General features: G+C 47.8%; 1 protein-coding gene across 4 annotated transcripts in view; it reads right to left on the bottom strand.

Annotated features, from left to right (window-relative positions):
• LOC129814175 (partitioning defective 3 homolog) overlaps positions 1-25,365 on the bottom strand; it is a gene marked incomplete at its 5' end in the record, with an annotated part of 196,098 nt that extends 170,733 nt beyond the window's left edge. For all 4 annotated transcript variants that reach the window (XM_055867063.1, XM_055867065.1, XM_055867064.1 and 1 more), the window contains 1 exon segment: positions 25,264-25,365. In XM_055867063.1, the coding sequence (XP_055723038.1) occupies positions 25,264-25,365 (102 nt within the window).
• Between the last annotated feature and the right edge of the window lie 786 nt (positions 25,366-26,151).

Genomic DNA, 26,151 nt, shown 5'->3' with positions numbered 1-26,151 from the left:
GCTGCCTTTGTTCTGTGCTTCAGTTCAAAGGATATTGTCTGTTGGGATTTAATATTATTCAAGAGTGAGTGGACAACAAGTCCAGCTCCCCTCGTATAGCAATTAATCTTGTGTGAGCCCCGGTGTACCAGATTTCAAAAGATAAAGAAGTCTGCATAATTTCTGAGCCAATTACCATGACAGGCAGGGAGGAGAGAGGACTGGAGGACGTTGACAAATGCTGCCTGGAATGGGACTCAATTTACGCAGCGACCTCTCCTCCAGTAGGACAAGTCTGACACTAAAGGTGTCCGCATGCCGCCCAGCCTAAACACTTTGTGCATATACTGTATTATGATGACATTGTGACGTTTTTGTTCGTTGTGACGTTTTTGTTCGTTTTGGACTATGTTAAGTTTTTTCCCCCAGCTGTTCGGGCAAACAACATATTTTCGTGAGGCAAGCCAAAGTCGGTAGCCGAAGTCTACGCCCCTTCATAGGTGATTGGTCAACAGTAGGGATACTTCAATAAAGTCTTTGTTGTCATTCAACAAGAGACGACTAGTTTCCATGCACATTTTTTCATTGAGAAATACTGCACTGAAACTTTGCGCGACTAACATGCTGACCAGACCGGACACGTCACGTGCGCCGCAAAATAAATGTAGAAATCCATGTTATTCAATTATTGCACCCACACTGCTCGCTTGCGCGCGCGAACCCTTGTGGTAGTGTTCTGCAAGTCCTGCCTCTCCCATCTCCTCATTGGTTTATAGAAGCAGGTACCCACATGCCATCTCCTCATTGGTTATACCCACGTGGGTGATTGAAACACTAAATGTTTTGCCGGTTGTCGTGGTAATACTATGAAAGTGTAGATGCCAATCACCATAAGTTCAAAGATGAAAAAGCCTTGAAGGAGGAGAGATGACTAGAAACAATTCAGTTGGCCGTTTTATGTGTGGATTCATTGTCAGAGTAGAGGACCTTGTGCATTTCAGGTAAAATAACAACTCAATGTTTATATCCCAGGACAAATTAGCTAGCAACAGCAAGCTAGCTAAACAGGACAAATTAACGTTAGCTAGCAAGTGCAAGCTACCTAGCTAAATTGCCATACATGTTTAATGCTTTTCGACCTGTCCCCAAATTAATGTCATTGGTTCAGAGTTTGTTTTGATATTTTAACCTGCGTATCGTGATCGCGTTTGGTGTGTGGGGACAAATTAAATGTATGCACAATAGCGCACGCACACAGCCAGTTTGGGTTCCGTGTAAGACCTCCTCTGCAAAAACTTCAAAATACATGACTGATTTGAGTTCTTAGATTAATTGACTATTTTGAGGAAGTTTATGGTGCCTACGGCGTCTCAAAATGGAAAAACATTATTGCCGCTTTTTTCTTGTTTTTCAAGCAAAGATATTTTAAGGGAGTATGCGAGCACACTCGTTCGTTTCGCCTAGCCAAGTTCTGAAACATGCTGACGCCTTAAGTCTGCATCCCAAATGGAGCCCAATTCCCTATATAGTGCACCATGTTTGATCAGGTTCTGGTGAAAGGCAGTGCACTATAAAGGGAATAGGGCGCCATTTGGAACGTGACCTAAGCCTGGACATATGGGCCACTATCTGCAGAAGACACCCAGTCTACAAAAAGTCTTGGAGAAATGACTAAAGCCCATTTTGACTGGACATATCAGGCTTCTAGCATGACGGTCAGAAAATAGACATAAGCTGACCGAAATAGGGTATTTTGGATGCCGTTTTGTAATATGGGGTTTTTGTGAGACGGAGGAGGTTATGTTCAAATTGCTTCACGAAATCATATCAATTGATTCAATGACTATTCACAATGCTTCTATGTTTTATGGTTCCAAAAGGGACCTCAGAACAGAAGAAATAGTCTTGTCCTTCACTGATGTTATAACTGTAGATCTATTGCAGAGATTAAACCAATAACAGATGTATCATACCGTACACATGGGTGAAGGGAAATTGTTCTAGAAATGATCCCAAATACCCTTAGCTTGTCTAAAACGGTCCATATTTGCTGTAGAATATCTTGAAATGATTTGTGGCACCTCTTGGCCTTTCTCTGGATTTCTTGAATTCCTCTGCAACCCCAATTTCTAGATGACAACATGAAAAAGAAACAGAGAGGGAAAGAGGTGGTAATGTTTAGAGGTACCTTTGTTTCACTGCCGTAAGTGAGACTGACAGCTAGCTCAAATGTGACCATGGCCAGAGAGGGTGGGTACCACAGAGATCCGTATTGACACACTATTTTTCAAACATGCCCTGATCTCTGCCCAATCACCCCAGCCAGTTCACCCCCTCCTAAATCTCTCATTTCATCTCGCGGACACTCCAACCACTGACGGAAAGGCTGAAATGCTATACAGGCAATTTGACAATCAGCAGCCTTGTTTGAAGGAGAAGCAAAGTGAAGTGGCCTTGATTTTCCTCTGAGCACGTATCAAGAGTGGCATCCACGCACAGAAAATCACTGACAGTCATCACAAGGAGCATAACACTGTTGAAACACTTCTCGCAAGAGAATCAATCTCCTATTGAAAAAGGCTGCATTATCATCACGAACTACGTCAGCATCATCGCCAATACATTCCTTTCCATCAACTCGGTACATAGAACTGAATATGATCGAGCCTACAGTAGACTACGCAAAATGCAGTCTCAGCCCACCCTTACAGTAAGGACAGGGATTAAAACTAAGTTTCCCCAGACAAGATGCCCAACACCATCAAAACACCAGACTTGTGATGATCAAATGGGCCGTCTGTTGTCTGTTCCGGTAATTCCTTCTCTATTACATAGACGGGCTAATGCAGGCTGCACGGCACTGTGGAGAGAAGGATTCAGTCAGTGATCCTATCTGTGAGTAGCCTACAGTCCAGTGAGAGCACGGATAGAGAGCACTGATACGGACCCTTTCAGTGCCATTGGGTGGAGAGAGCAGTGATTAGAGGGTGGCTGGTTGTGCACCTCTGACTCGGTCTCCCCATGTTAAAACCATTAGGCCTAATCAGTCCATGCCAGGCTCTCTGGCGCTACATGTCCGTCCGGAGGGAAGTGTGTGTTTCTGTCTTTCTTCTCCATGGAGCAGAGGAACTCTGTCCACATCTCATAATCCTTAAACAAGCAGCAGATTCTTGAGTAGAAGCCAAAACGCTGCCCACCCCTCTGTGCTCAGATCCAAACCAGGACTCATAAAAACACTTTAAAACTACCAATCTGCGTCGGCGTGTAACTGCCAAAATAAAGGAAACCCCCAGCAAAGCTTCTTATTAATAGGGCGTTGGGTCACCACGAGCAGCCAGAAAAGCCTCAATTGAGCCCTGGAATAAATTCTACAAGTGTCTGGAATTCTATTGGAGGGAAATTCCATAATTTGGTGTTTTGTTTCTGGTGGAGGAAAACGCCGTCTCAGGTGCCACTCAAGAAACTCCCATAAGTGTTCAATTGGGTCGAGATCTGGTGACTGAGACGTCCATGCCATATGGTTCACATAGTTTTTTTTATGCTCATCAAACCATTCAGTGACCACTCGTGTCCTGTGAATGGGGGCATTAGCATCCTGGAAGAGAACACTCCCAAGGTGATCCCTGCCCACGCCTCCCTCCCCGGGGGCACATTTGGGTTTTTGCCCTAGCACAACACAGCTGATTCAAATAACCAACTCATCAAGCTTTGATTATTTGAATCAGCTGTCTGTTCCCCCCAAAACGGGAACTGCGTGTTTGTCGGCGTCCACCGCCCTCACCTGTACCCCTCTCCGGGCGTCAGCACTTTCTAATGAGGTACGGTTGGTTGCCACAACAGAGACAGAGGCGGAAGCAGCAGTGGTTAATGAGGATGATGTGAGTACGTAGCTTACCCCAGCACAGCCATGGTGGCGGGCTGGCTGGCTTCCTCTGGACTCTCCTCGCCTACGACCTCATTACCAACCAACGCTCTTGACCCGGCTCGCACTTGTGCTGCAGCAGCCTATGAATGTAAATGTCAGAAACTTAGGAGCATATTGTATGCTTTGGCGGTAAACCATATATACCGGGGCATTTTGCAATACAGACGGTATGATTTTCAATACAGTCAACAACAACAAAAAGTTTCAAAAAGGTTATGGGATGCTTGAAACGCCACTGCTTATTGCTACAACTAGAGCGCTTTCAGTATTCACACCCCACTGACGTTTCACATTTTGCTGTGTTACAAAGTGGAAATAAAATGGATGTCATTGTCATTGTTGTCAACCATCTACACAAAGTACTCTTTAATGTCAAAGTGGAAGAATAATTGAATTGTATTATTATTATTGGAAAATAAAAAACAATATATCTTGATTAGATAATTATTCAACCCCCTGATGAATACATGTTAGAATCACCTTTGGCAGTGATTACAGCTGAGAGTCTTTCTGGGTAAGTCTTAGAGCTTTGCACAACTTGATTGCATAATATTTGCCCATTATTCATTAATAAAGTACACAAGCTCTGTCAAGTTGGTTGTTGATCATCGCTAGACAGCCATTTTCAAATCTTGCCATAGATTTTCAAGCTGATTTAAGTCAAAACTGTAGTTAGGCCACTTAGGAACTAGGCCACTTAAGAACATTCAATGCCATCTTGGTAAACTCCTCCAGAATATAAGCTTAAAGGTGATTTTGTCTCCCAGTGTCTGGTGGAAAGCAGAATAAACCAAGTTTTCCTCTAGGAAATGATGCAGGCACCACCATGCTTGAAAATATGAAGAGTGGAACTTGGATGTGTGTTGGATTAGTGATGTGTTGGATTTGTCCCAAAAATAAAGTGTTGTATTCAGAACAAAAAGTGCATTTCTTTGCCATACTTTTTTGCAGGATTACTTTAGTGCCATGTTGAAAACAGGATGCATTTCAAAAAATATATTTTTAAAAAGACTTCCTTCTTTTCACTTGTTCATTTATGTTAATATTGTGGAGTAACTACAATGTTGCTGATCCATCCTCAGTTTTCTCCTATCACAGCCATTAAACTCTAACTGTTTTAAAATCGCCATCGGCCTCATAGTTAAATCCCTGAGTGGTTTCCTTCCTCTCCGGAAGGAGAGGAACCACTGGAAAAACTCCCTGGTCTTTGTGGTTGAATATGTGTTTGAAATTCACTGCTTGACTGAGGGACCTTACAGATCATTGTATGTGTGGGGTACAGAGATGAGGTAGTCATTTAAACACTATTATTGCACACAGTGAGTCCATGCAAATTATTATGTGACTTGTTAAGCACATTTACTCCTGAACTTATTTAGGCTTGCCAGAACAAAAATAGTTCAACACTTATTGACTCAAGACGTTTCAGCTTTTCATTTCGAATTAATTAGTAAAAATGTCTAAAAACACAACTCCACTTTGACACTACGGGATATTGTGTGTGGATCAGTGACAAAATCTCAATGTAATCCGTTTTAAATTCAGACTGTAATTAGGAAAAAGTCAAGGGTTGTGAATGCTTTCTGAAGGCACTGTATCTATGATGTGCCAAATAGATGAATCTCCAGCTCAGGGCTCCAGCTATGCATTTGGTTTGCCAACTTGCTACTGTGGCTAGCTCGCAAGATCAAGCTTCCTGATTACAACAGACGCAATCAATACCCTCCCTGGATCAAGATCCCTGCTGCCTAAATTAGTTGAATCCAAAATGTGTTTTTTAGTATTTATTTTTTTAATTTGGACCAAAACAGCGCACCTTATGCCGGTAATACCTAATACTGCCGGTAATACCATATACCCCAGGTATGGTACAGGAACAGTTTTTAGAGTATGAAAATCTGGATAGTGCCCAACCCAAACATAATTTGCATGTTTTACCTCCCTGATTGTATGGGATTAACATTGAATTAAAGGTGATGGTGAACTGTGAGCAGCTAGCAAGGTTACCGTAGCAACTAGCTAACATCACAACAGCAGAGGACATCGGTGGGGCTTCCCTGTTTAAACCCTAACGAAGATGAAGGGGCCCCCGCAGTTGGTGGGTGAAGGTTGAGGAGGAAGTACAGTATTGGGTTAGTTCATAGTGCCCCTCTCCTCCCCTGTTCCTCCTCAGGCAGTGTGTAGGCTAAATGAGATTTCCTTGGTGTGATTGGGTCAGCGGAAGGTCGTTCCTCTCTGGCTGGAGGACCTGGTGTTTAGATGGAGCATGAGAGATGAGAGACAGGGCCACCAGTACAGTGCTGTCTGGAGTGCGTCTCCTCTCCAACTCTGACATTAGGCTTCATCTCTGGGTTCAGACCCATCACAAAAATGGTTGCTATTTTTTCATTACACTGGGATCCCGGTACTGTATTCACCACCCTGACAGTTCCACCATGACAGTTGGAAAGGCTAGCATGAGAGAGGCTCCGATTGACTACATGTTCAGTCTTAATTAAGGACAAGACACACCGTAACGATAGGAGGGTCACCCACTGCTATTAACTGTTCAAATGGTATGTTATGTCCTTTATTCTTCTTCTTTGATGTACAACGCAGATGTGGTTGTGCCACTGTAAACCGTACGCATAGAGGAAGTCTTTACCTGACAGGGCTATATCCTGTCCTGGTGCATACTTAACTCATCCTAGCAGGACCACCAGGATTCCTGACCTGTGCCGAAACACCATTCTGAAGACTTGAGTCATTAAAGCCAGAGGGGAAGGAACTGCTTCTGGAACAGAGTCGGCACTTCTGACCGACTCTCCTCCGTCACATGACCACATCCTGTTGGCCAGAATAAGTCCACTTCCTGCTCTGTTACTTCCTGTTTATTCCAAGGTGCAGCCGCTGTGACGGGGGAAAAAGCAGGAAGTTATCATCGCGGGGGGGTACAGGCCCAAGACCACAAGACCACTGCTTAGATGACATGTAGCGGGATAGTGAGTTGACTAACATACACCCAAACGCAGGGCAATAAACATTGACAGGCACAAACAGCACAGCAATAGCTTGGCTACCTGTATTTTATTGTCCTACACACATCATGTAAGTCTACGGGGGTTTAGAGCAGAGCCTGTGCTCTCCTCCCAGCTGACAGTAGGAGAGAGAGTAGCCAACTGTCTCAATGTTAACACCACAGTGCATCCTTCTGGAAGAGAAGAGTATTAACTGTGGGAAAAATGCCCAGCATCAACAATGGGCAAAACCTATGTCTATTCAAGGAAGGCTTTGGCAAGCAAGCAGCACACAAACACTCTCACATTGTGGGATTCATTTCCTCAGAGAAGCGAGCAAAAGCGGGTGGGGGTCGATTGAGCGGTTGCATGATGTAATACGACACTATAAAACAAGTGCCTTCTATCATCAGGTCCTCTGTAGAGTTCATACAGTTCCTAGAAGATGTGATAGCTCTCAGTTGCCTGCTGTGACTAACTACAGTACGTCCCCTCCAGCCAGTGGTAGACCGTAGAGAACACCCAGTAAGGATGTCTCAGTGTGTGGCTGTGTAAACAGAACGTGCTGCCACGGTGTCTGTGATTGTGTGCCCCGTTGGCCTAGCAACCACTTCCTGAATCCTCCCTGGACCAAGAAGCTATTCCTTCCCACAGACAAACCACAGCTGGCTGGCATTGGTGACTCACTGTGGCAAACCCTGGTGGCTGGACACCACGCTGTGTGTGTGTTCCGAGTGTGTGTGTGTGTTCCGTGTGTGTGTCCTCCTCGTTCTCTGGGCACGGGAGCAGAAGCAGACTCTTGGGATTAACATGGAAGGTCCAGTGTTTGCTGTGTCATAAAACCAGGATAGTGGTTTCCTGTTTTACTCGGCGAGATGTTGAGATGAGCTGTTACATAGAAGACAAACCGCCCATTGAAAGATGCACAGTCTGCCACTACTGACTAAATTAGTCCAGCAACGTCAGAGCAGGACAATCTCAAAGACTATGTACCAAGAGAGACCTCTGCTGGTCAAAGTTAGATTTTTCCCTGACAGAGAGAGGACAGAGAACACAAAACTGTGGCAGCATTCAGTTCTGACCTAGGATCACAACCCCATCCATTTGATTCTATCCATTATGATCTAAGAGACACAAAAACTGATCTCAGAGCAGCACTTCTAGTCTGAAATGCTTTATGAATATGGGCCCCTAAACTTGGCTACATCAGACAGATGGCCTCTCTACCCAGTATCAACCACACAGTACATGTGTATCCTGTTGTCAGACGTCATTTTTTATATTTTTTTATTTAACCTTTATTTAACTAGGCAAGTCAGTTAAGAACAAATTCTTATTTACAACGACGGCCTAACCCGGGCGACGCTGGGACAATTGTGCTCCGCTCTACGGGACTCCCAATCACGGCCAGTCGTGATACAGCCTGGATTCAAACCAGGGTGTCTGTAGTGACGCCTCAAGCACTGAGATGCAGTGCCTTATATACCGCTGGACCACACGAATCAGGTTCTGCTTCGGTTGGGGCTCAGGGTGAGGCTAGAGTACGTGCGACAACAAAATAGCCCACAGTTCAAACTGTATGTAAGCAAGCCACATCAGATAAGACCACAGAGCTGTATCAGGGCTGGGTTTTTAATAGCGGTTTCTGGGTAGTTGTGGTCGAGGTGCTTCTAAAAACATGTAGGCCAACAACAGCTGCTCTTAAAAACACGCTTTTGAAATGTTTCACTAGCACGGACACCTTGAATAAAAAGCTCCGGATATCACCTGATATGAATCATCTTCCAATCACTTGGCGGCGCCTGCATGCTCTAAGACACAGCATTATGACGAGACGGTGACGAAACAGGCCGTTCTTTCACTGACTTCTAGCTGAGGGGGAAAATAATGTAGTTACGCCAAGCTTCAACAAGGCAGACAAGTCATCAATACACGATTTCAAAAGGCAACAAACAATCACTCAAAGGCTAAAGGTATTACGGCCGGCCAGATTGAGAGTTGCGCATTCAACCATAGTTGAGAATGAGATTAAACAACAGAGGGGAGAAGGTAGGGACATGTTGCACTTACAGATGTACACCACCGGAGGGCAGCGGTGTTCCCCTGTACTTTCACCCTGTACTTTAACCTTGTACAACTACTACTACTACTTCATCAACTTGACAAACACATGAAATCAGTCTTCCTTTTCCGGAAATACAGGAGAAAAGGCCTTTTACCAAAATATCCTCGGTGCGTAACAAATACCCAGAGCTAGAGGGAGGGAGCAAAAGGAGGTTTAAATTCAATATGATTAACATACCCTTCGATCTGTTAGCACCCTATTCCCTTTACAGTGCATTATTTTTAACCAGGGCCCATTCGAATCTGGTCAAAAGTAGTGCACTATATAGGGAATAGGGTGCCATTTGGGACGCTTGTTTCTAGACTCCTATTGACCTCTCACACATTCTCTTTGTCTCCGCCTCACTGATCTCACACCACTGTAAGATAACCACCAACACAATCCTGATAGGCCCTTTGTGTTCATGGTGACAAGATAAAGCAGCAAATGGGGAACCACTGGAAGGGCAAACGGGGCAAATAATCAGATTTGTCCTGTAGTTTTAAAACAGCAGTCATAAACCAACCATGTGTCTGTGAGGGGATGTAGCCTGCGTGATGACTTCCACACAACGGGCGTGAAGAAAACGTTATTACGGTAAACGCAAAATAGAAGACTGAATTCTTTCCTTTATATGATATTTCTTGGTACTACATTTCAGGAAAATCACAAACCGCTTAAATATCGCGAGTCTATTTTCACACCGAATGACCCGGATGACAAATGAGGCATAGCCTACTTGAGCGGCGCAAAAAAATGACTTGAAGAAGGAGCGAAGAGCTTGTGTCTGAAACGGTCTCTGACTGATCTTGGCCTCCGTGTACAGATCCTCACTCGGAGAGTTTTGCCCCTAAAAAGACTTGTTACATTATCATCAACAACGCTCTGGCCACAGACCCATGACAGAGCAGGAGAGCCAGCCAAAAGCCTCATCCCCACAGAGCAGATCAAAGGCTCGGCTCAGCGCACATTGTCTCATTCTCTCTCGCTCGTTGCAGTCCTGCTCACCTTCCCCCTGACTGCATGAATAACCATGACTCAGGTTAATGTGGTGAGTGTTCCTCTAATTGGGGGGGGGGCCTGAATGTAGGTGCGACAGACTAAACTGTTCCCGACACACCACCGTTACAATGCTCTACTTTCTGAGGTTCATACCAGCTCCATGGAAACCAAGGCCAACAAGGAATACTGTCACCAAGGCACTAGTAAGACACCTAGAGTCACAGAGAGCTGACTAGGGATCTCCCATAAGAGGCACGGTGTGTGTGTGTGTGTGTGTGTGTGTGTGTGTGTGTGTGTGTGTGTGTGTGTGTGTGTGTGTGTGTGTGTGTGTGTGTGTGTGTGTGTGTGTGTGTGTGTGTGTCTCTCATAAGGCTGGCTTTCATTAACACACTGACTACGCCCACTGCTTGGGAAGTACAACATCTGGCTTGTAAAACACACAAGGAATATTCTGTTTTAACTGAAGGAAACTCTCGCTTAACATTCGTTACCCTTTTCTGTTCTATACATAGTTCTATAAAATCAGTCAGTCATTTTCTTGACAAATGTTCTTCACAGGGGTCTTAAATGAGCAACGTGCCCAAATGACGAATATACAAGGACAGCTTGCTTACACAATGTTCCAATCTAAAACACATTAGACACAATGAAACACAATTCATATCCAACGTTCCGCCTCCGTTCAGACTTTAAACCCCTCTTCAAGTGGTGAACTGGTCAAATGTTTAAAATGGCCACATGTCCTTAACTCCAGCAACACACACACGGTATAATTAATGTGCTTGACTTAGCCTCCAAAGCTGAGACACTCTCCTGGCTACCACTACAGAGACCCAACAGAGTCTCTAGACCTTTCTACCGGGTCTTAACAAAACGTCAGTAAAACGGTGTGGGTGAGTGTACATTTTGGGCCAGTAACTCCCAGCACCACTAACGGCAACAGCACAGCAGTGTGTGTGTTTAAGCGTCTCCTATCGATCTTTCTACAAACCACATCTTGGCGGTGTCCGTACAGCCTCGTATAGAGGACATGTTGTTGTTCCTGTTAGGGGAGGGGCCCAGGAGGAGTCGCGTGGAATAGATGAGGTCATCCGGTAGCAGCTCTGAAGGACGTGTTTGGGGATGGAGACCGAGGCAGATAAAGGATATCCCTAGGTGTGTGTTTTACATACATACCCTAGGTGCATGACCTGTTGATATGCCTCTGGGGCATTTGTGCTCTCGCTATGGTTTCAATCAAGTGATAAAAGCAGCCCAGGCATGGTCTAAGTCAAGTTGTGTCCAGTTTGAACAATGTAAAAACCCCACAAGCCCATAGTTTCTCTTTCTGCAAAACTGTAATAAATATCATTGTGTATAATAGCAGGGGTCAACATTCTTAAAATATCTGTGTCCCGAAAATCAATGCACTCGTCAGACAAACAAGCGGGCTAAATATAGTATCCCCAAAATCAATACATGTCAACATTTCTTGTGTTTTCGTGGATATAACAGGATCAAACAGCCGCCTCCCAACGGCGAACACCGAGGGTTTGCTGATAAAGGTTGACTTGCTCGATTTCCCAAACGGTTGTTTAACTCGTCGTCCTTGCTCTCTACGGAGCACAAGGCCACATTGTTTCATTTTTTCAACCAGGAAGGATGGAGAAACCAAACCCTGTGTCTGGGACTGGTATAGCGGGTAATGCCGCCTGCAGCACATGGACCTGATACGGTCAACCCTCAGCGTGGGTATGCATCCCGGCGCCACATCTCCCTCACACCCTCATTAGCACATAGCTTTGTCTCGAATAAGATTAAAAATACTGTTCAAAAATATATATATTCAATAAATAAAAGAAAAAACATCCAAACCCCTGCCCTCCACTTTGAGGGTTATAATGTCAGTCCAACCTAATTCCATCCAGACCAGCATGCCATGGGGGGGGGGGGGGGGGGGGGGGGGGGGGTCAGTATGTCACATTCAGACAGGGATTCCAGTCATAGGCACACTGAGGCACTTGACAGTGGTGTGACTGGGGTGCATCCCAAATAGCTTCCTGTTACCCATATCCCTATAGGCCCTGCACTTTGACATACATAGAGTATTTTATGACCTGTTGGGACAAGCAGGGCCTTTCAAGTGTCCCCTGGGTTTATTTAACCTCCTGTCTGGTGGTGTTTGTTGGAGTGTTGGTCTGCTACCAAGGTCCCTCTACACACTGCAGACAGACATGTCTATTGGCCCATCTACACACTGCAGACAGCCATGTCTATTGGTCCCTCTACACACTGCAGACAGCCATGTCTATTGGTCCCTCTACACACTGCAGACAGACATGTCTATTGGTCCCTCTACACACTGCAGACAGCCATGTCTATTGGTCCCTCTACACACTGCAGACAGCCATGTCTATTGGTCCCTCTACACACTGCAGACAGCCATGTCTATTGGTCCCTCTACACACTGCAGACAGACATGTCTATTGGTCCCTCTACACACTGCAGACAGCCATGTCTATTGGCCCCTCTACACACTGCAGACAGCCATGTCTATTGGTCCCTCTACACACTGCAGACAGCCATGTCTATTGGCCCCTCTACACACTGCAGACAGCCATGTCTATTGGCCCCTCTACACACTGCAGACAGACATGTCTATTGGTCCCTCTACACACTGCAGACAGACATGTCTATTTCAGATCTGGGTTCAAACACCATTTGACATCTTTGCTGTAGCTTGCATAACGTGCCATGTGGGCAGGGTTCACAGTTTTGGGAGTATTATAAATGGTCCATTAAGCCAGGCAAGCTTAATCAAGCACAGATCATAAAGTATTCAAACTCAGGTCAGCCCACTGGTCCATCCACCCTGGGTCTGCATTGTCAAGCTCCCAGCCGCCCATGAACTGCTACACTAACTGATGGACAGGTGTGTGTGTGTGTGGGGGGGGGGGCTGTTTTATTAGCCATGGACTCGTATGTACAGGACACACATGGTGTACACTGTACAAAGGAAATCTTACTTGCAGGTTCCTTCTCAACAGTACAACAACAATAAGAAACAATAATAGATAAGAACACGAACATGAAGTAAATGGCTCAATAGAATAGAATACATTATTTAGCGTATAATATAGGAAGGCACAATTTATAGTCAAATATTTACACGTATCAGGGAAGGAGGGATTGGGGGGCAAGTGTTTAAATTGTGCAGTATTAGCAATAGTAAATAAGAGTCTAGTAGCAACAGTTGTGATGGCATGTGTGTGGCATGAGTGTGTGTGCGGGCGCACGCGTGAGTGCTAAGGTACGGACAGTCAGTGCAGGTGGTCAGTCCAGTTCGAGTGTTCATCAGTCTGATGACTTGTAGATAGAAAGTGTCTCTGAGCCTGTTGGTATCAGACCTCAGGTTCCAGTACCGTCTGCCCGACGTTAAGCGACTGAACTTCTCTTGGCTGGGGCGTGTGGAGACCTTGATAATGCTGCAGGACTTCTTCAGGCAGTGTTTCAAGTAGATGCCCTGGATGGGTGGGAACACAGTGATGTACTGGGCCGTGTTCACCACCTGCTGAAGGTCCTTGCAGTCATGGACGGAGGAATTCCCGTACCATGTCGTGATGCAACCGGTCAGGATGCTCTCGATGGTGCAGTGGTAGTATTTGGAGAGGACCTGGGGTGGCATCCCGAATTTCTTCAGCCGCCCTAGGAAGTAGAGACACTGTTGAGGCGTCTTGACAAAATCGGTGGTGTTGTTGGTCCATGTCAAGTGCTCAGCGATGTGGACGCAGAGGAACTTGAAACTGCTGACCCTCTCTACTGCAGTCCCAATGACTTCCTGAAGTCAACAAATCAACTCCTTTTTTTGTTGTTGCTGACATTGAGTGAGAGGTTTTTGTCCTGGCACCACAATGCAAGTTCACTTACCTCCTCCCTATAGGCTGACTCGTTGTTGGTTATCAGGCATATAATTGTGGTGTCATCAGCAAACTTGATGATGGAGTTGAAAAGCCACGCGGTCGTGGAAGAACAGGGAGTAAGTACAGCAGAGGGCTGAGGACACACGCCTGGGGGGCCCTTGTGTTAAGAGTCACTGTGGCGGAGGTGTTGTAGCCAATCCTCACAGCTTGTGGTCTGCCCGTCAGGAAGTCCAGGATCCAGCTGCTGAGGGTAGCATCCAGACCCAGGGTTCTGAGCTTGGTGACGAGCTTGGAGGTACAATAATGTTGAATGCTAAACTGTAGTCAATGAACAGCATTTTCGCATAGGTGTTCATCTTATCCAGATGTGTTAGGGCCGTGTGAATGGCATCTTCTGTGGATCTATTGGTGCGGTAGGTTCATTGGAGTGGGTCCAGTGTACCTGGCATGCTGGCCTTGATGTAGGCCATGACCAGCCTCTTGAAGCACTTCATGATGACCGGGGAGAGTTTGGCGATAGTCATTTGGGAATGTCACCTTGGTTCTTGGGCACTGGGATGATGTTGGTGTCCTTGATGCAAATGGGGACTACAGCCTGGGACAGGGGACAGGTTGAAGATGTCCCAGAAGACACCGGCCAGCGCACACTGAGGTCCTTGCCAGGGATGCCATCTGGGGGTGGCGGCTTTGTGCGTATTCACTCTTTTGAGAGTTTTCCTCACGTTGGCCTTGAAGACTGAAAGCACCTGGTCACCCAGAGCATTCCTGGATGCCTCGGTGTTGTCCGCCTCGAAGCGAACATAGAATGTGTTAAGCTCATCGGTTACGGAGGCTTCGGTGGGCACCACACATCTGGATTTGCCTTTGTAGTCCATGATAGCTTGTAGTCCTTGCCACATGCATCGTGAGTCAGTTGTCGAACATTGATTCTCGTACCGGAGTTCGTCCTCGTGACACACGAGTCCTCTGGGTTCGATCTACTGATATTTAATGCTGCACTATGGGCACTCAGCATGTTATGTATTTTTCTGTTCATCCAGGGCTTTTGGTTGAGGTCTGCCCGGATTGTTATTGTGGGTTCAACACCAACAACCGATTTCCTAATGAAGCCTGTGACTGACGATGCATATTCCTCAATGTTGATGGGTGAGTCCTGGGTGGATGAATATTCCAAATCAGTATTGTCAAAACAGTCCTGCAGCATTGAGTCTGCCTCCTCTGTCCAACGCCTCACTATTCTCTGTATTGGTGGCTCCCTCGAGTTGCTGCTTGTAGGCAGGGAGTAGGAACATAGAGGATTTTTAAACGTCACAGATATTTGTGCACACTTGGTCCAACATGTTTCCTCTCGTGGGGCAGAATACATGGTGATACTTTGGAAGAATTTGTTTAAATTTACTTGGTTAAAATCTCCCGCGACAATAAGGCCTGCTTCCGGTGAGAGGATGCTTGCTGGCTAATGTTTTTGTACAGTTTGCAGAATGCCGCCTTGATGTTTGCTTGTGGCAGTATGTACACCGCTGTGCTAATAACACACATGATCGGGTGAGCAGGAACTCAAGGGGTTCTACACTTCAGTACGACAAGAATTGTTGAGGAAGCATACACTTCCCCCCTACGCTTACAAGAAGCCGCCGTTTGAACCATTTGGAAAACGTAAAAGCCGTCAGGTTGAATAGCAGAGTTGAATGAATTGTCAGTAGTCCAAAGCTCTGTAAAAACAAAAGACACAGCATTCCCTGATGTCCCTCTGCGATTGAAGCCTCGCTCCGAGTTCAAAGTTTATTTTCCAGCGATTGGGCATTCGCCATCAGGATCCTAGGAAGAGGAGGCCACGTAGCCTGTCTTTTCAGCCTAGCTTGGAGACCCCTTTTCCTTCTTCGTCGCCGGCGTTGCCTTCGGTCATCTCGGCCAGGAGCAACAGGTAGGCCCACTGCACAGGGAACAAAGGAGCGAATGTATTATCCCAGATCTGGGAGGCTGAGAGATGAGTGTGTAGCTTCCGATTCATGATCCAGAAGTGTCTGTCAGTCGTAGGACAGTCTGAGCAAACAAAGTCATAATTAACAAAAAAATAACAATAAAGAGCAAAGTTGAGCAGGAATCGGAACGACGGGCACCCTCCTTAGCGCCACTATCTTAAAACACATAATCTGCTGTGTGTGTGTGTCCAGGGAAATGATTGAGTGGTAGTGGTCTGTGCAGCTGTCTGCCCAGACACACGGAGTCCGCTGTGTGTGTGTGCGCTGCGCCCAGACACATGGAGAATTTGGGGTTAGCACAGCATGGCCCTGTAGAGGTCACGACCCCAGGAGTGTGCAAGGACATGCCAGTCACCCGACACCTTGGACATGGTGGAGTGTGTGAACGGCCTACTGTCCAACAGGTCTCTGGGTAAATACTAGGCAGGGCAAAGAGGGCATTGGCTGACCATTAAAGGGAAACTTCAGGATTTTGGTAATGAAGCCCTTTATCTACTTCCCGGGAGTCAGATGAACTTGTGGACACCATTTTTATGTCCCTGCGTGCAGTTTGAAGAAAGTTGCTAACTAGCGATAGCGCATTTGCCAACTAGCATAAGTGCAATGACTGGAAGTCTATGGTAACTGCTAGTAGATTTACCATAGACTTCCAGTCATTGGTGCGCGAAACTACCTCATCCTTCATACTGGATCCAGAGACATAGAAATGTATCCATGAGTTCATCCAACTCTGGGGAAGTAGATCAATCCAAATGTATCCCTTTGAAGACAGGAATGCCATCAAGGCTCAAGGCTGGACTGTGGGCCAGAGGACAGGGAGCAGAGGGACGGAAAGACGCACAGCATGTGGAAAACCACTCAGTGAATCCCTGAGCTGTCTGCCACCATTCCTTGCAGCAACGATGACACACATTGCTCATCGGGCCAACCACTCATTCCCCACAGTCTTTAAAAAGCATCTAACACATGTCAGAGATGCGGTACGAGTTGCCAGGAGAGTACGAGTCATGCAAAGTGGTTTTAGGCCTTGTAGCCCAGTATAGCAACGGGTCAGATAAATGTGTAACCACAGAACTGGAATGAGTAGAACGGGTATCCCCATTCAAGTCAACTCATTCTATTTCTTTGGCTGTAGCCTTGAGTACCAGTCTCCATTAGAGGTATACCCAAAGTAAACAGCATAGTGGGTCAATTTCCGCAACAACTACGAGGGCTGAAGCGCCAGGCCAAACTCCTCCTCTGTTCTGGTCATGATGCTACCACGCTGTAACAGTGTGAAGCTAACTTGCACACATGTGCAGATGCTGTGTGTGTGGCCGTGTGAGAGCGAAATCTTGCATCTCCCGTATCGTAATATTTGCGGTGCGGCTCGTGGCAACGTCATTGCGATGAGTCTACATTTAAGTAACACTTCAGATGGTAAACAGACAGCTGCGTACGCATCGCGTTCATTGATCCCGGCACTGGCATATAAACAGCGTACCCCTTTATTGTGGAGAGAGGCAGCTCCTAGGTCAGCTACTATGTTTACTTAATTCACCCATGACTAATCAAAAGCGCGCCCCCACTCCCGTCCCCTTCTGATTAATTCAGTAGGGTCAACATCAGAGCAGGGAAAAACAGCTGTCCCTCCCTCCCAGTTGCCACCCATCCATTCCCCTTGAACAGAATCCCATGCTGTAATCCTGCATGGCCATAATCTAATCGACACCAGCGAGGCAACACAAACACTAAAGCCAGTTTATTTCCTGCAACGGTTTACGTTACATCACACAGTGACAGCGCGAGGGAGAGAGGAAAGAGAGGGCAAGGGAGTCACCCACATGTCACTGTCCCCAATAGAGGTTAAACACAACACTTCTCTCCTCCACAAATTGCTGTTATCAAACACAACCACCCACCACACCCATGTATAGATTTGTAAAAAACGAAATGTTGTTCCTTTGTTTTCTCCTAGGTAGCGTTAGTCGGCTGTACCTGATCCAAAACTCCGGTATTTCTCAGCCTATATCTTGTTCTCCATCTTCTTTTTAAATAGTGAGCCAACATGTTTTCTGCACTTTCTATTTCCATGTCTGATCCAAACGGGTTGTTATTATGTCTCTCTCGTCTCTCTGCAGCAGACATACAGTAACCCATTGGGGCGGCAGGGAGCCTAGTGGTTAGAGGCAGGGAGCCTAGTGGTTAGAGGCATGGAGCCTAGTGGTTAGAGTCAGGGAGCCTCGTGGTTAGAGACAGGGAGCCTCGTGGTTAGAGGCAGGGAGCCTCGTGGTTAGAGGCAGGGAGCCTCGTGGTTAGAGGCAGGGAGCCTAGTGGTTAGAGGCAGGGAGCCTAGTGGTTAGAGTCAGGGAGCCTCGTGGTTAGAGTCAGGGAGCCTCGTGGTTAGAGTCAGGGAGCCTCGTGGCTAGAGTCAGGGAGCCTCGTGGCTAGAGTCAGGGAGCCTCGTGGTTATAGGCACGGAGCCTCGTGGTTATAGGCACGGAGCCTCGTGGTTATAGGCACGGAGCCTCGTGGTTATAGGCACGGAGCCTCGTGGTTAGAGGCAGGGAGCCTCGTGGTTAGAGGCAGGGAGCCTCGTGGTTAGAGGCAGGGAGCCTCGTGCTTAGAGGCAGGGAGCCTCGTGCTTAGAGGCAGGGAGCCTCGTGGTTAGAGGCAGGGAGCCTCGTGGTTAGAGGCAGGGAGCCTCGTGGTTAGAGTCAGGGAGCCTCGTGGTTAGAGTCAGGGAGCCTCGTGGTTAGAGTCAGGGAGCCTCGTGGTTAGAGTCAGGGAGCCTCGTGGTTATAGGCACGGAGCCTCGTGGTTATAGGCACGGAGCCTCGTGGTTATAGGCACGGAGCCTCGTGGTTATAGGCACGGAGCCTCGTGGTTAGAGGCAGGGAGCCTAGTGGTTAGAGGCAGGGAGACTAGTGGTTAGAGGCAGGGAGCCTAGTGGTTAGAGGAAGGGAGCCTCGTGGTTAGAGGCAGGGAGCCTAGTGGTTAGAGGCAGGGAGCCTAGTGGTTAGAGGCAGGGAGCCTAGTGGTTAGAGGCAGGGAGCCTAGTGGTTAGAGGCAGGGAGTCTAGTGGTTAGAGGCAGGGAGCCTAATGCTTAGAGTCAGGGAGCCTAGTGGTTAGAGGCAGGGAGCCTTGTGGTTAGAGGCAGGGAGCCTTGTGGTTAGAGGAAGGGAGCCTTGTGGTTAGAGGAAGGGAGCCTCGTGGTTAGAGGAAGGGAGCCTAGTGGTTAGAGGCAGGGAGCCTAGTGGTTAGAGGCAGGGAGCCTTGTGGTTAGAGGAAGGGAGCCTCGTGGTTAGAGGCAGGGAGCCTAGTGGTTAGAGGCAGGGAGCCTAGTGGTTAGAGCGTTGGGCCAGTAACCAAAAAAGTTGCTAGATTGAATCCCCGAGCTGACAAGGTAAAAATATGTCGTTCTGCCCCTGAACAAGGCAGTTAACCCACTGTTCCTAGGCCGTTGTTGTAATTGACTTAATTGATTTGCCTAGTTAAATAAAGGTTCAATTAAAAAAGTTTAAAAAGCGCGTATAGAATCATGACAATACCAAGAGTTTTAATACATATCGTATCGGTACCAAGTTGTGATATCGTTTGGTGAGTACGCTGGCAACTCCCAACACACACACACAAGGCCTAGATTGTCCCCAGACCAGGCTGTGAACTCTGGTCAGAATCACAACATTATACTGTCAACTCAATCAGTAAGGTTGTGTGAGGAGTAAGACCTGCCTTCAGAGAGGAACTCTGGGGCACGAGCCAGAGGGTGCTTCCCTAAAGGCACCCTACTCCTTATATATTGCACTACTGTTGACCAGGAACCATAGGTCAAAAACAGCCAGACAGCAGCTGGAATTAATAACAATGAGCGGGTCATTGGAAGTCTCCAACCGAATGATCAAGCAAATGGATCACCAACAACACTCTGTTGTGATAAAACTGTCATGTCACACTACATGACACTGCACGCGGTCATACAGGACACACTGCACGCGGTCATACAGGACACACTGCACGCGGTCATACAGGACACCACACACGGTCATACAGGACACACAGTCATACAGGACACACTGCACGCGGTCATACAGGACACACTGCACGCGGTCATACAGGACACGCGGTCATACAGGACACCGCACACTGTCATACAGGACACCGCACACTGTCATACAGGACACCGCACACTGTCATACAGGACACCGCACACGGTCATACAGGACACCGCACACGGTCATACAGGACACCGCACACGGTCATACAGGACACCGCACACGGTCATACAGGACACTGCACACGGTCATACAGGACACACTGCACACGGTCATACAGGACACTGCACACGGTCATACAGGACACTGCACACGGTCATACAGGACACTGCACACGGTCATACAGGACACTGCACACGGTCATACAGGACACTGCACACGGTCATACAGGACACTACACACGGTCATACAGGACACTACACACGGTCATACAGGACACACTGCACACGGTCATACAGGACACCACACACTGTCATACAGGACACCACACACTGTCATACAGGACACCACACACTGTCATACAGGACACACTGTCATACAGGACACACTGTCATACAGGACACACTGTCATACAGGACACACTGTCATACAGGACACACCACACACTGTCATACAGGACACACCACACACTGTCATACAGGACACACCACACACTGTCATACAGGACACACCACACACTGTCATACAGGACACACCACACACTGTCATACAGGACACACCACACACTGTCATACAGGACACACCACACACTGTCATACAGGACACACCGCACACTGTCATACAGGACACACCGCACACTGTCATACAGGACACACTACACACAGTCATACAGGACACACCACACACTGTCATACAGGACACACCACACACTGTCATACAGGACACACCGCACACTGTCATACAGGACACACCGCACACTGTCATACAGGACACACCGCACACAGTCATACAGGACACACTACACACAGTCATACAGGACACACTACACACGGTCATACAGGACACACTACACACAGTCATACAGGACACCACACACTGTCATACAGGACACACTGTCATACAGGACACACTGTCATACAGGACACACGGTCATACAGGACACACGGTCATACAGGACACACTACACACAGTCATACAGGACACACTACACACAGTCATACAGGACACACTACACACAGTCATACAGGACACACTACACACGGTCATACAGGACACACTACACACAGTCATACAGGACACACTACACACAGTCATACAGGACACACTACACACAGTCATACAGGACACACTACACACAGTCATACAGGACACACTACACACGGTCATACAGGACACACGGTCATACAGGACACACGGTCATACAGGACACACGGTCATACAGGACACACGGTCATACAGGACACACTGCACGCGGTCATACAGGACACACTGCACACGGTCATACAGGACACACTGCACACGGTCATACAGGACATACTACACGCGGTCATACAGGACACACTGCACGCGGTCATACAGGGCACACTGCACACGGTCATACAGGACACACTGCACGCGGTCATACAGGACACACTGCACACGGTCATACAGGACACACTGCACACGGTCATACAGGACACACTGCACGCGGTCATACAGGACACACTGCACACGGTCATACAGGACACACTGCACACGGTCATACAGGACACACTGCACACGGTCATACAGGACACACGGTCATACAGGACACACTGCACACGGTCATACAGGACACACTGCACACGGTCATACAGGACACACTGCACGCGGTCATACAGGACACACTGCACGCGGTCATACAGGACACACTGCACGCGGTCATACAGGACACACTGCACACGGTCATACAGGACACACTGCACACGGTCATACAGGACACACTGCACGCGGTCATACAGGACACACTGCACGCGGTCATACAGGACACCGCACACAGTAATACAGGACACACTACACACAGTCATACAAGACACCACACACTGTCATACAGGACACACTGCACACAGTAATACAGGACACACTACACACAGTCATACAAGACACCACACACTGTCATACAGGACACACTGCACACGGTCATACAGGGCACACTGCACACGGTCATACAGGACACACTACACACGGTCATACAGGACACACTACACACAGTCATACAGGACACACTACACACAGTCATACAGGACACACGACACACGGTCATACAGGACACACGGTCATACAGGACACACGGTCATACAGGACACACGGTCATACAGGACACACGGTCATACAGGACACACGGTCATACAGGACACACGGTCATACAGGACACACTGTCATACAGGACACACGGTCATACAGGACACACGGTCATACAGGACACACGGTCATACAGGACACACGGTCATACAGGACACACGGTCATACAGGACACACTGTCATACAGGACACACGGTCATACAGGACACACGGTCATACAGGACACACGGTCATACAGGACACACGGTCATACAGGACACACGGTCATACAGGACACACGGTCATACAGGACACACGGTCATACAGGACACACTGTCATACAGGACACACGGTCATACAGGACACACGGTCATACAGGACACACGGTCATACAGGACACACTGCACGCGGTCATACAGGACACACTGCACACGGTCATACAGGACACACTGCACACGGTCATACAGGACACACTGCACACGGTCATACAGGACACACGGTCATACAGGACACACTGCACGCGGTCATACAGGACACACTACACGCGGTCATACAGGACACACTACACGCGGTCATACAGGACACACTGCACGCGGTCATACAGGACACACTGCACGCGGTCATACAGGACACACTGCACGCGGTCATACAGGACACACGGTCATACAGGACACACGGTCATACAGGACACACTGCACGCGGTCATACAGGACACACTACACGCGGTCATACAGGACACACTACACGCGGTCATACAGGACACACTGCACGCGGTCATACAGGACACACTACACACGGTCATACAGGACACACTGCACACGGTCATACAGGACACACTGCACACAGTAATACAGGACACACTGCACGCGGTCATACAGGACACACGGTCATACAGGACACCACACACGGTCATACAGGACACACCACACACTGTCATACAGGACACACCGCACACTGTCATACAGGACACACCACACACTGTCATACAGGACACACCACACACTGTCATACAGGACACACGGTCATACAGGACACACCGCACACTGTCATACAGGACACCCCGCACACAGTCATACAGGACACCCTGCACAGTCATACAGGACACCCTGCACAGTCATACAGGACACCCCGCACAGTCATACAGGACACCCTGCACGGTCATACAGGACACCCTGCACAGTCATACAGGACACCCTGCACAGTCATACAGGACACACCACACACTGTCATACAGGACACACCGCACACTGTCATACAGGACACACCACACACTGTCATACAGGACACACCGCACACTGTCATACAGGACACCCCGCACACAGTCATACAGGACACCCTGCACAGTCATACAGGACACCCTGCACAGTCATACAGGACACCCTGCACAGTCATACAGGACACCCTGCACGGTCATACAGGACACCCTGCACAGTCATACAGGACACACAGTCATACAGGACACCCTGCACGGTCATACAGGACACCCTGCACAGTCATACAGGACACACAGTCATACAGGACACCCTGCACAGTCATACAGGACACACAGTCATACAGGACACACAGTCATACAGGACACACAGTCATACAGGACACACAGTCATACAGGACACACAGTCATACAGGACACACAGTCATACAGGACACACTGCACACGGTCATACAGGACACCACACACTGTCATACAGGACACCACACACTGTCATACAGGACACCACACACTGTCATACAGGACACCACACACTGTCATACAGGACACCACACACTGTCATACAGGACACCACACACTGTCATACAGGACACCACACACGGTCATACAGCATCAGGAAATGCAGGGAGCATCAAAATACCACCACACTTTGAGCTGTGTTGCAAGATCCACATTGAAAGAAGAATGTGGGGCTACAATTTCAACACAATTCAAACATTACACTGTACACTAACACACTCATACCAGAAACAGGACACACAACTCATCACTGCTCGCAGGATTGCAACATCCACGGTGTAAGAACAACATCCGCCCTTAATTGAATCAGTGTTACTGTAACAAGCCAAGCCTACATCCGGTGGAGGTTTCAACGTGCATGTATTCCCATATCCCCGCTCCAGTTCAATACTAAATCCTCATGGTTGTGTGTTGCGGTGACACTGACACTGTGATTATGATACAGCCCAGTGGCCTCAGGGCACAGCAGAGCTGACCCAGGGGAGAATGTGACCCCTGTCGACCTCCGTGACCCTGCTGTCACTCAGTCAGAGGATTAGCTCTCTTCCTTCAGTCAGCCTCGTTCAAAAACGATGGGAAACAACACTGATAATGAGAGGAAATGAGACGAGGGGTCAGAGGGCAACTGTAGCAGCTCGGGACTCTGTAGGTCACTTGCGCTAGCTACAGGTACGTCCCAAATAGTACCCTACGGGACCTGGTCTAAAATAGTGCACCATAGGGAATAGGGTGTCATGTAGAACCCTGCCACCGTGTTGATTCTGTGCAGAGGGGTGAGCGGAGTAGGCCAAGCCGTTGGTAAATAAATAAACAGATGATCCAAACAGTCAACTATGGTATTGATGAAAAACAATCATATTAACCCAGTTTGGCCCCAGACCAAGTGGTTTTACAAATCTAGAAAAGTTCAACAAGCAGGCAGGAAAGACATTCATGGTCTTTATGCAAAAAAATACAGAATCATCCTCATGTTGTTCAAATATTCTCATGATATTATCTAAGAACAGATGCCAGGAAAAGCACTAAGCAGATCTCCAATGGTGCAGTTTCCAAAAGGGTAGAAGTTCACGTACAAGCTAGTAAATGTCAAGTTGAGGCCCTCTGGTTCACACCCCTCCATCTCACGTCATCCTGTATGCACGATGGCACCTGGCCTTGCTTGACTTCCCTTACCCTGTCTTTTTTTAAAGGAGAATCCCCCCCCCCACTTGTTTATTAGAGAGGACAGTGACTGACAGGGAAGGTAGGAGGATAGGAGAGCGGGGGGGCGCTGGAATAGCAGTGGGTCAGACTCCAACCCACGCACACACTGGTACATGTATTCTGGGCCAGCGGCTTCGACCGCTAGATCAGCCAACGCGTCAGTTCACTTACCCGGTCTTTGTCATCAGCCACATCAGACAGCAGGTCATCAAGGTCTAGAATGCCTCCGTCTCCATGCTCCAACCGGTGCACCTGTAACCAGTAGCTGGCATCCTAGAGGAAGAACAAGAAGATTAATGTGTTGTCTATTTACTACGTGAGCAAGGGAGATATGTGCTTTTGCATATCCCATTGTCCCCAGTAGACACACACATAAATAGAGAGAAGGAGGAGAGATAGAGAGGGAGGAGAGATAGAGTAGGGAGAGAGAGGAGAGGGAGATGTTTAAGGCCAGTCTTGACAGGGCTGAGGAGAGGCTTTAAGACCACAGAGACGTGAGGGTTTGATTTAAATCGCCCCACAGCCCCGAGGGCAGTCTCATTACACAATGTACAGACAGACAAATCCTTTACAATACTGAGACCAGCATTATGGGCAGATTTACAGTCAACACCACACAATAGATAACGGGCACGGATCTTCTCAAACCATCAACATATATCAGCAGAATCAACAACAAGAGTGACAGTAAACATCAAAAAGAGCAGACAGAGAAAGAGCTCAGGAGAGAGAAGGACCAAGAGATAGACCTACAGAGAGAGAGAGAGACAGAGAGAGAGAGAGACAGAGAGAGAGAGAGAGACAGAGAGAGAGAGACAGAGAGAGAGAGAGACAGAGAGAGAGAGAGAGACAGAGAGAGAGAGAGACAGAGAGAGAGAGAGAGACAGAGAGAGAGAGAGACAGAGAGAGAGAGAGACAGAGAGAGAGAGAGACAGAGAGAGAGAGAGACAGAGAGACAGAGAGACAGAGAGAGAGAGAGACAGAGAGAGAGACAGAGAGAGAGACAGAGAGAGAGACAGAGAGACAGAGAGAGAGAGACAGAGAGGGACAGACAGAGAG

This window comes from Salvelinus fontinalis, chromosome 17 (assembly GCF_029448725.1).
Source record: "Salvelinus fontinalis isolate EN_2023a chromosome 17, ASM2944872v1, whole genome shotgun sequence".
NCBI classification, from domain to species: Eukaryota; Metazoa; Chordata; class Actinopteri; order Salmoniformes; family Salmonidae; genus Salvelinus; species Salvelinus fontinalis.
This window is presented reverse-complemented; position numbering and strand designations above follow the sequence as displayed.